At 29.4% G+C, this 13,127-nt stretch overlaps 1 protein-coding gene across 3 annotated transcripts in view; it reads left to right on the forward strand.

The window, feature by feature from the left end:
* LOC107165444 (dual specificity phosphatase puckered) overlaps positions 1-13,127 on the forward strand; it is a 40,910-nt gene that overhangs the window by 12,166 nt on the left and 15,617 nt on the right. For 2 of the 3 annotated variants that reach the window (XM_015513710.2, XM_089222776.1), the window contains exons 3-4: positions 4,849-5,117; positions 5,641-5,995. In XM_015513710.2, coding sequence (XP_015369196.1) covers positions 4,849-5,117; positions 5,641-5,995 — 624 coding nt within the window. Of the gene's footprint in view, positions 1-1,145; positions 1,693-4,848; positions 5,118-5,640; positions 5,996-13,127 lie in introns of those variants that run through there. The other variant, XM_015513791.2, reaches the window with a different exon arrangement.

A 13,127-nucleotide genomic window follows, 5' to 3' on the forward strand; every position in this document is an offset into this window, starting at 1 on the left:
GTGTACGGCATATCATAGTAATATTTTTATAGTTGTTTTTTTCCAAATTACACTTTTCCAGTCCATTTGATGAACTACACTCAACCATCATTATTTTAAAATATACTTCAAATGGTTTTGAATACAATCAACACGTCGTGTTTAACAAATCCTTTAATAATAACAAAACTGATGTCCAAAATAATTTCATATTTGTGATTCCATATTCGATGGATGTTGGGATACCCAACACAGCCTATACTATAATATAAACACAACTAGTACGAATATGGGTTTTATTCCGTTTTTTAATCGAACAATATTTTTATCCGGTAAGATCCTCCTCTCGACTGGTACTATACACACTACTACATAATAGTAATAATAAAAATGATAATATTTATTTGTACATAATATTATTATACAATGTGCGCACTATTGCACGGCGGTCCGTGAGCAAGGTTGCAGTCAGTCCGTCCTCTTTGCGCTCACAAATACCCCTCTCCCCCCAAAACACACACACACAAAGATACACGGACCGCCATCGAAACAGTTCTGTGTGCGCGTAAAACTATATTATAAAATAGTGCCACTGCAGCGGTTTCGTAAGGTCGATTCGGGCCGCGTGTGCGAGTGTGTGTGTATAGGCATGTGATCGCATGACTCATCGTCGAGACCGCCGCGCGCCGCCGCCGATGACTGCCCCCTCCACGCACCGCCGCATCATCGTGGCGGACAACTATCGCCGTCGGTGACCGTGTAGTATTGATATCGATGTTTGTCACACCTGTCCGTGCATCGTCGGTGACGATAAATCTCCCCGGGTCGCGGGGTAGGGCCCGGGTAGAGGAATATTAATTGTAGGCCGCTGCTGCGTCTTACGCACTTCGATCATCACCCCTTCTGTGTCTTCTACGACCCTCCACCAAGACGCCAACCCCCCGTCGAAGACAACCGCATGCCCGGGCCACGGTACGGTGGGATTGCTCGTCGTACCTGGCCGTGTACGCGCTCGATTTTTAACGCGACGATATCGCCGCGGCGCGATGTTATGGTTTCCGCGTTGTTGTAGTACATTAACATAGGGCGCGAGCCACGAGCGGAATCGATGACGACGCACCGCGGGACAACAATCGATTGATCGCGAGCGCGCCCGCGCTGTTCTCCACGAGTTTTTTCGTACCACCGCCACACCACTACCACTTCTACTACCAGCACTACTACTACTACTACTATACACAACTACTACTACTACTACTATTACCGCGACTACCACGACCGTAATACCGATACACGGACACTGTACGAAACTCGTGCGCGCCATCCACACACGGGTTCGTCGCGTAAGGTCCGCAGCGCACCGCAACGTATAATAATAACAAAATAATATGTAATAATAATATTGATATTAGTTATAAGGTACAATGTTATAAATAATTTTAAAAGGTTTTTGAATTTTAATCCGGCCAACGGCCGATGTCCATATGAAATAATATTGTAGTATAGGTGAATATCGCGTGAACAAGGCATAAACAGTTTATCGTTTTTGAATATTATACACCGTGTAAGTCTTCGTCGTCGTCGGGTTGACGTATCGCGATTCGACAACAAATTCGTATCGCCCGGAACACACTATAGACATGGGTTCCATCTACTGCTGCTGGAAATATTCCTACGGGAACAGATCGAATTCCCGCTGACCGGATGACTGGGGTAAGTGCGTTGCGCGTGTGTGTCGTATACGGATTACTACCAATGGGTGTGCATAATATGTATGTGTGTGTGTGTGTGTGTGTGCATGCGCGCTCGTGAGTGTGTGTGTGTGTGTCTTTGGTAATCGTAGGCACCAGCATTACCGTGTGGATATATATTTTTTTTCGAAACGGTTTTCGGTCAGTCGACTTTCACCGCGAAATCTCCCAACGTCGTTACAATAATAATATAATAATTATATGTTATACACCGCCGTACCATAGGCACCTTATAATATTATAACCTACTGCAGGTGTCGTCCGTTCGTTTTAATAACATTGTATTTTATTTTTACGCAACAGCACGCAATACTTATATATATAAATTCATTGGGAGGACAAGAGAACAAAATAATCCTGTGCCTCCTCCTTGGATTCTCCGTGTTGTACCTGTTTCACCTACATAGTTATTACTTATATTATATAGTTGTTATTATGTACGGCCATCGAACCTCGACGGGAATCTCACATTTTTGCGCTGTTGCGACAACCACTGCAACACGCTCGATCTCTTCAGCTGCAGCGACGGATAATAACGCGCGACCGGCGAAAACTATAATACCTTCTCCTTGCCTTCGAGAATTTTCAAACTGATTTTATTTTTACACTCTAATTACACATATGTTTAACTATTTTGTATAGTGCATGGTGTAACCATTGGCAACATCTCAACATTTTCACGTGATCAGTGCAATTTTAAACAAATTTGAATATCCTTCGTGGTTTTTTTTTTGTTGATTAATTTTTTTAAATAAATATTTGTAAGTTGTAATAGCACCAGTTGTGCTTAAATATTTTAAATTATAATAAAAAAAAAAAAATGTTTTTTGTTTGATTAAGACTTGAGAAAAATTGATATCGTTCGGTCTTTGGTGCATCGAGTTTTTAAGTGTCTTTATTTATTTGATTGTCGGTTATCGGAAGATTTTTATTTCACTCAACGCGTTACAATTTATATTAATAAGGTGACTCATACATTTCGAGTGTAGGTGTTTCGTTTGAAGCAGTTTTGAAATGTTCGTATATGTGTGCATCGTCACAACTCTGGGTCGATATACTATACTTTCAAATAAACATTTTCCCAGCTCAACAATTATTGTTAAACTGCGAAATTAATAATTAATATCGAAGATAATTTTTCAAATTAGAACCCGATAAATATTAGTAAAATCTAATATAATTTTTAGTATGCAGTTTAATATGTACACATTTAATTATCAGCATTAATAAGCTAATTGCTAATTAGACATTGCATTTATCACCATTAATTATTATTTATTTGTTTATATAGAATGTAATTATTATTTTAACGTACTAAAGAGTAAAAACTACGGATGACCGATGGAAAAAGGATTCTCATTTTTTAGCAATGACATACAATTTGTATTTGCCTAAAAACTAAAAATAAAATAATTGAAATTGAAATTCTTGTTACATTTATAACTCATATTTCAAGATGAAAATTATTTGTGGGGTGTGAGTGGAAACCAGTGAGACCTGTAGCGACTAATCCCAAATATAATTAATAATTATATAATATATTACACAGACGGAGATTTAACAAAAAATTAAATGGTTACATTATTGCTAGTTTTTCCCTCCACTTTTTTTTATGATCAACGCTGTAAAAAACCATAAAATATAATCTAGGTTTCTTGTAAATCATTAAAATAATTGTATACAAATGAGTGTACTTTTTATGAAAGTACCAATAATTGTATTTTAATTACCTTGCTAAGTGTAAAAATATATTTTTTTAAAGTTTCAAAGTAATATTTATTAATTTATTAATACTCTCCATTTTAAAAAGAATATATTTATAAACAGTTTGAGTTAAGAATTGTGTAGTATCATGAAAAAATACATAATATTATGTACTATTTATGATTGTGTTATTTATAAAATTACTTAATCACCAAATTTAAGTTAATTTAGTTACTATCTCCAATCATTCAAGTGCATGTACTTATATCACATATTCACATCTACTCGCGTTTATGTATAAAAATGAAATATGTAATGTTTAAAGAAAAATTCACCAGTCGTTATCATATAAAACGTAATAAACATTATGTCGTCTTAATTTTATAAGTACGTAAATTGTAAAAAAAAAAAAATTACAATCAAATTACATTAATAAGTATGATAAATTACACAAGTACTCTAAACACGTACTTACAGTTAACATTTAATCAAAAGGCATATTAATAATTTTAGTTTGTTTTGAAAATATTATAATATTTAATTGCAAATCAAAATATTTATGTAAATATAATTATTTATTTTATATGATAAAACCTAATAATACATTGATATATAAGTATATAACAGATAATATTAAAGTTATTAATTACTGGTGTGGGGTGCCTAATTTATATAATTTTAAATTGAGAATAACATTTTTATCAATAGACAATAATAATAATACAAAAAAATTATCAAAAAGGTACTGTTATTTTTTAGATGTTTTCACGTTCATTAATTTTTAAATAGGTATCATACAATATATTTATAAGACAAATGAATTATTTTGAAAAAGTATTAATTTTTTTCTAAAATTTTCTCTGCTTATTATATTTTTGTGTATTTACATCCAGATTTCGTACTTATATGAAAATATAAAATAATATAGGTAGTATGTTAGTGTAAAATATTATTTCATTAAATGCATCAATTAATTAATTTTTATTATGTATAATTACATTTAACAATTATTTATTCAAAATTAATTTTTATAGATGTTCTATGAAGTTTAAATAATATTGATTTTTAATACCATCGTTTAAAACATATTATACTGACAGTATAATATGTTATATGGTTATTTTATTCTAATTTATGCTTTATGGCTCACGTAATTGCAATTTATAATTTCCTATGACTTAAATATACAAGCATTGTAAATATTCTTTAATACTTTATACTTGTATTTATTATTTAGTGTATTCAATATGGATGATTTTATTTTAAATAATTTCAACAAATCATCGAAATAATTCGCATTTTTTGGTATTACATTGTAATCGTGTGTATGGACGTAATTAAAACAAATATTTGACTATTGTAGCTTAAGACACTACTGATAATTTTTAATTAACCTATAATATTTGATTTACAGTTTGCAGTTTGAAAGCTCGCCAACAACGTTGCTCCATGTCGGCTGTCTGTTACGAGGGTGGAGTCGGTGGTAGATCCCGAGCTGGGCTTAGGCTCAGTCTGAACAGGAGTATCAGTGAGCCGGGCCCAGCAACACCACCGATTACTGTTACTACACCGACAACCTCGAAACGATTTCGATTGGAATCCATACCTAGTCTACCGGCTAGTTTACCCGCTAGTCCTAATTCTGACGGCACACATTTAAGCGGTGCTCTAATACTCAACAAGGTACGCGTATTATAATACAATATTGTATATATATATATATTTAATTTATTTTTGTTTATTCTTCAAGAAGATAATGAGCCCCTCTGAACTATGTTATAATATAGCAATCATGTCGGTTTTATATAAACCTTTTATATTATTTTTTATCAAGTATTTATTTGTGTCGACCAATTGCCGATCTATCCACAAGCTGTAAACTGACTCACCGAAGAATGACTTAATATACTACATCTATAAATATTATAAAACTTGATACTAATAGGCACCTATATCATATAACGCGAGTAATATATATTATCTCTGTAATAACGTCAAAAGGTTGAATATAATATCTAGTCGAGTTAGATCTGCTTTCTGCTTCAGTGCTATATACATCAGTAAAATGGCACGTCATCCGTTTTTTATTTATTATTACATTTTGTATTATTATGAATATTATTATTACTCTTTATCATCGCCATTATTATTATTAATTATGTTATTACTACCAATAACAGCGTTAACTATTTTATTATGACTATAGGTAAAACGAATGAGCAGTGAATATTTTAGACAAAAATTGGAACTTTTCGGGCCAGCGATTTTAACCATTGACTGTCGGTCTTTTGTATGCTATAACGTCAGTCATGTGAGAGGTGCTGTGAACGTGAACATCGCCGACCGTATCAACAGACGGAGATTGCAAACTGGAAAAGCCACTTTGGTGGAGTTGGCGTCATCTAGGGATGCCAAAGACGCCCTCAGGAGGCGTGGTTATAGAGAAATTGTGGTGTACGATGACTCGACTACAGATTTAGACAGAGTGCCTCATAACCATCCTCTGATGCTAATCCTTGCATCGTTAGTAGACGATGAAAGAGAACCATCGTTTCTTATCGGTAAGTCATTATATCGTAGAGCTCAGTTACTAGACTTTGTGTATTGTGGAGTAAGACAATAGTACACCTATTATATTTTATACGATTCACCCGCGCAGCGTATATCATTAAAAATTGAACCCCGCCCGCGAGACTCAAGACATTATAGTTTATACACTTATTAGTTATTATATATTTTTATTATACACAATATTCATGAAATTGTTTGTTTAAAATAATCAATTCAAAACTAAACCGATATGTAAGATAAATACAAAATGCGTAGGTAAGTTTTTAGCACGAAATACGAAAAGTAAATAAATACATTTAAAACTAGCTCTCGACAAGTGGTAATAATTGTCACATCAAATAAAACTATCTTGACAGAATAGTAATTAAAAGCAGATACAATATTGTATCATTATTTATACCATCAAAAAAAAATTTATAACTATACGTACAATACACCATAAGATATAATTTAATACAGTTATACTGTACTTACTATATATAGATACCTACCTACACTATGCATTATAGTTTAGTACATACAGTGTATACTATAATATGTGTTTATATACTATATGTGTTATTACTTATTAGTTGATAGTTATTACTATATTATTGAATATTAGATACATATTATGTTCAACAATATTGAGTCACAAAACGTTGTTTTTGGTTTGAGCTTATAATTTCTCACTTCACGGCTCCAGAAAACTAAATATTTAGTTCTAATTTTTTAAAGAAATTATTTACGATTCACTAAATTGAAAAAAAAAATTGTGTATCAAAATATCCAAATATTAGCATTTTTACAATGTTCCTATTACTATATAAATGGTTTTCAAAGTATATTGATATAATCAAATCTTAATATGTACCTATATAATGGTATCTATCTATATATGGCTATTTACGGATATACCTAATATTAGATGTATCTATTACATAAGTAATATGCTATTTGATAGGTTAGTATTATATTATGGTATTATATTATTACTATGATATACCATTTAAATAAATACCAAACCATTATATATATATATAATATAGTTATAGAACGGACTAAGGTTTATACCAGAGAGGACGTCGTACACATATGTGATGTCTCCGTCTTAAACACATACAACATAGCAAATATTTGTTCACTAATTTCAATAGTGCGCCGTTATTTTTTATATAAAAGTAAATTGACGTATTACAAAACTTTTAGGTAAGAACATATTCTGTGTTATATCGTTGGTTTTTTTATGATATTACAATTTTTAAGTGAATTATGAGTATGTAAAGTATTAATATTTTAAAATGCTCACAATTCACTTGAAATTTAAAATATTGTAAAAAATCATCGAGAGAACACAGCCTTTTTTTTACCTAAAAGTTTGATAGTTATATTGGTATATTGAAACATAAAATTTTAGTTTTAATAGAGTAATTAATTAGATAGTTTTATAATACGTATTTAAAATTTAGATTAGCGGAGTACCTATAGTATAATATAATATATCTATAGTACCTAGTACCTATAGTCCATTAATTCATTTACCGTAAATTTAATATTTAATACAGGCATCTAAGATCAGATTTTATGTAAATACATTTTTCTGCACTTGACTTAAATTCTTATTAAATAATTTGATGTAATGTAATGCATAGATTATATGGTTAATTTTAGGTTCTGAGCGATGCGTTGTATGTATTGATTTTACACTGATTGTTTTTTTTTTTTTTTGAGCGTGTGTGTGTCCTACTCCAACGGCACCTTGATGAATAGTAAAAATGCTTCCATCTTCAACTATGAGTGTTGTTTAGGATGGACAGTTTAATAAAAAGAAAATAGAAAACAAAATAATTAGGCAAAAAGGGATTTTAAAGCAAAAATACTTTTTACTTACTCATTGTACATACCTACTACATAGTATAGATTGTAAATATTCAATAAACGTTATTAATTATTATATATATAAAAAATATTGATAAAAATTGTTATATTCGGTCAAAAAGCATAAGATGTAATGTATCTAAAACATTTCATAAGTTATTCTTACAGCAATTCGTTAGTATCAATATAATAGGTACTTACATAAAAACAATTGTTTTTATTGATATTTGAAGTTCAAATATTGAAAAAAATTGATTGTTTGAAATTTGAACTAAAAATCAACTACCTACTATACCTATACTATCGTTCAAAAAAGTAAAATCTTTATGTATTTGTTTTTATTATATAGAATAATAATTTGTTTTAAATATTTCATATAAGTTTCAACATATTTTGACGAGTCCATACACTGATCTTCCTTTACACAGATATCACAAATTTTAACTTTTTTGATAGCATTGTAAGTTCTAAAAAATATATAATAATAACGCTATACAAGTATATTATATGAAACGAGGGGACTATATTATTGTATACTAGGGAATTTTATTTGTTCGTGGATTATTATTGAATTTTATCTTTGACCTAATTTCTGTCACGTAATAAAACATCTCAATCGTGTAACGTGATCTCAAATAAATATAATTATTTAAAATTACTGAATAACTATGAAAACTAATTATGTATTATTAGAGATTACATCTAAAATATATTGTTTTATTGTGCCTAGCGGCTAGCTTTATATTCTGTTTATACTTTATTGTAAAAATCGAAATCATGATGAATTAGCTAAATTAGAGCAAATTACTACTTCAGTTACAATATATTAAGAGAACCCCTGAGTTGTATACGATAATTTTATTTTTAATGAAGATAAGAGTTTGGACATTAATAAAATTGAAATATCTTTAATAACTACAAAAAACATGAGCAATCGTCCAACTTTAAGTTTGATCATAAGTCAATTCATTTTATTATTAAAGCTTATTTCATAACATTAAAAATTATAACTATTGAATACAAATATACTATGTAGTATGTTGTACGTTCGAAAAAGATGTGGTTTTGGCGTCTTCTTAAGGGATGAAGAGAATGATCAAATACATATCATATACGTTAACTATTACAATATTCTTCCGTTAATCCATGTCCTATCATCATGGTATTCGGTGATACACATACTACATGTTTACTAATTAATTGGCTGCCCATATCATTTTGATGCAATATTGTATTTTATAACTATTCTAACTGATAACGAATTACGAAAAAATAATTTCAAAGTATACGTCCCTGGTGAATGATGATTGTATACCTAATAAAAATTGTTGTGTTTTGCTACAATAATAGTTTAAGAAAAGTACCAACATGATATTCAGACGACTAATGAAACCTGTATGAAAAAATAAACGAAATGTGAAACAATCATTTGTAGGTATATTGTATAGGCTATTTAGTTACAACTTAAAATTGTATATAATTACGTTTATTATAAAAAATATTATAGCATTTATGTTTTGTATTGTTTTTTCTTATTAACAAGTGTATTAAAAATTCAATGAAACATCATACAATAATCATCAGTATAATGTATGATATGTAATGGTTACAAATAAAAACAAATACCAATAATATAAAATTAAAATATTTAGGTGAAAATCATAGTATGACGTAATTATATATTATGCTTTTATCTAGGTATGAATAAATATGTTGAACTTTATATTCTCGACGAACCCATAATGCAGAAGATATAATTGGTCATTATAGTTATAACTTTATAAGTAATAATAGTTATATCATTGTTTATAGGGACTTTATCTTATTGTTTCCTCAAAAACAACTTCAGTAAAACTCCTAAAGCTTATTCTATATTATTATTGGCTCTTCACTAGACTACCGAGGATTTAGATTTACCTAATCCCAAACATTTAAAATGCACTGTATTATATTTACTACTTATCATACATGATCGTTTGATCGTTGTAATTCAAATCAAGCTGTATATAACTTAGTCAACTGATAAGCATTTTCTAAATTTGATTAAATTACGATTCTACAGTTTTCAAAGACTATTGAGTAGCGGTGATTAATTAATGAATAATGAAAATACATTACACACTACTTATTAAGTATAATATGATATTATACACGACATGACCAAATAAACAACATTTATTTTTAATGCGCTTTGGTGTATCACCAACACCTACTAGTTGTCAACGCATTTTAACACCAATATTTACGATTACGATCGAATGAAAAATATGGATTTATTTTGAGAAGCCATTGACACAACAAAGTGAAGCATCTGCCATCCGGTACGCGGGCAAACATCATCCCTTCCAGGTGGAATGCATATGACGGTATAGACGTGAACGACATCAGACATTGCGACGCGATACGCATAATACCATAATATTACCATCGTACAAAGAAATTCCAAAGATAATACCACACGTAGTCCCTGTAAATACACACCTACACGTGACTACTGACTACTATCAGCTGTTTTATAGGTTGTGATAATATTATATATGTATTATGTAAATCTGAGCAAAGAGTAAAAACACACGTTTCCGGATGTATGTAGTTATTTGCTACTTTATGTATCCGTATCATAATAATTGACATAAATACAAAACCATGTAATACCACTAAATTATATTTAATAAAATTAATTGACATACTAATAAATTAAGATAAAGCAAAATAACTATAATATAAATTAAGATAACGCAAGAGATAACTTTAATTAATGATCATTTTTAACAGTGTACAATCATCAATTATTTTTCCAAAAATAATTAATCCTTGAATTAATTATATTTAATTTTATTTTGGAAATGTAAAATACATGCAATATTCTTGGAGTATTTACATGTCCTTTATTTTGTTCTTGTGCACTGTATTTAGACAAATTTAATTGTGGAAAACAAAAAAAAATCAAAAATAATAAAACATACTACATAGGTATACCTACTCAAAAACAAATGAATTAAATAACTGTTCTTACATATATAATTACATATTTCTAAACTTTTTTAAATTCGATGATATTTTTAAGTTTGAGATTTAGAACTGATTGAATTCAAAGGAGCTATTGGTTTTACTAAGTTATATGTAGCCCCTCTCTAATTTGAAAATTAAACTCCGATGGTATATTTTTCTAATTTGACAACAGTTTTCGGAAAAAATCATTATTGTCTGAAAAATTGTTCAAGAAACATTGTTGATAAATTATTATTAATTTTTCAACAAATATTGATAATTATTTGTAACCTCAGAATAGTCTTTAAATTGTAATGATTTACGATAATTTCTTCTAATTTGAAAACACATTTAGTTTTCCAGTGTTCCAAACATTATCACTTTATCAGTGTAAATATTATTATATTTTGTTGTCAATAAGCATTTAAAAAAAAAATAAAAAAAAACGGCCTTCACTAAATTTAGACATTTATTATAGAGGTATTTTATAGTTAAATGCAATAATAAATCATAAATCTAGTTAAGTTTGTAAATATGGCTCGTTTTACAAAAAAATCTTTAAAAAATGTCTAAAAATTGATCCATGCTTACTTCTATACTCTTCTACCAACGTAGCAATTTTCACAAAAACTCTTTTTTATTTTTTTTATTTACATTCAGTATTTTATTTTCTATACGCAAGGTACTACTTACAAAGTTACAACTACATTACAAACTTTTTTTGAATAGAATCCTATTTTTCGAAAATTTTAATAAAATGGTTTATCAATTTAAAATCAATACCAATATTCTTTGATCCACTTAAAAATGTTTTGTACCTATATTTACCATCTATAACACATTAATGTATATAGGTACATGTATAAACACATACACACACACACACACACGTATACACAGATATATTATAATGTAAACAAACAAGAATTCTAGTTTATAACACTAATATATATTATGTATGAAACAAATAATCATTCTTTGGACGATATTAATATTATATCTACTTTTCTTTCTTGTCTAAAATAAATATTCTATGATTAATGACCATTATTTATTTTTTTTTATATCTCATATATATAATTTTAATCATTTTATGGACTGTCGTTATGTTTTTTTGTTTCTAAAGCAGTTTGTATTATATTGATTTAAACGCTATATTGTAATAGAACAATCCAAGATATATACCGTTCTGTTTGTATTAGAAATATGGACTACTTAAATATATTAATCTCCGTAACGTTTCAGATTTATTTGAAAAAAAAAATTGAAGGGGAATGGTATAAAAAGACCTACCCTACCAGGATAGCTTTCTTTGACCGTGGGGTTTCCTAGATGATTGCTCCGTATTTTGTTCTGGAAACAAACAATAGTTATCCAACCAGCAACCCTTCTGATTTCTTACAAGTGTTGTGTATGTGTCATCGAGTGTTCACAGAGGGTACACATCGTATTGTTGTTATACTTATGCCACATGTGCATTTAACTATATTTAATGTTGTTTTCGAGGAATGATCGATTGGGTAATTGCAATTTTTATACTCACAATGCGCATTGTTTACCGTCGCCTTAAAACGCTGAATCATTTAAATATCCTTGAATTAAAAATTGCTCGGTAGCATGACACGTATAATTATTTTTCACCACCTCTACAATTATTATTAGTTTAATACAACCTAGATTGCGATGATAATATTATTAATATTTTATCAAATTATTAGAACATTCTAAACAACTTTTAGCGCAATTTACGTGCATCTATACAGCGACAATTATTACAACTAGGAAATAAATAAATTTGGTATTGAATACATTATAAAATGTTGTCAACAATAATATTATAGCCAAACAAAAATCAATTTAGTTAAAACTGCTATAAATACCGTAATATTAGTGCTGCATAATAATCAGGGAAAATATAGGAGAAAGGCCTATTATATTATTTAACTATTGTATACGAACAATGTTGTTTCAGATTTTATAAATTATTCAAACCATCAGCTTTTATAAAACTTAAAACATCTGGTTTGTTGTATGAGGGTTGTCGCATTCGTGGTGTGCGTCCCTAATTGAAAAATCCCAATGGATTATACACTCGCGTATACAATGATGACTAACGATACAGTATCCCTTTTATTTTCTACCCTTAACTATATCATGTGGTAAAATCTATAACTACCGTTCAAATCTATATCAATAGAGCCAATTAATAACGTTAAACGGGTCAAAAATATTATTATTTAATCATTATTTTTATGTGAAAAGTGATATAATAAC

The sequence above is a fragment of the Diuraphis noxia genome, unplaced genomic scaffold (genome assembly GCF_037042655.1).
Source record: "Diuraphis noxia isolate RWA-SAM2 unplaced genomic scaffold, SU_Dnox_SAM2 contig0003, whole genome shotgun sequence".
Taxonomy (NCBI): domain Eukaryota; kingdom Metazoa; phylum Arthropoda; class Insecta; order Hemiptera; family Aphididae; genus Diuraphis; species Diuraphis noxia.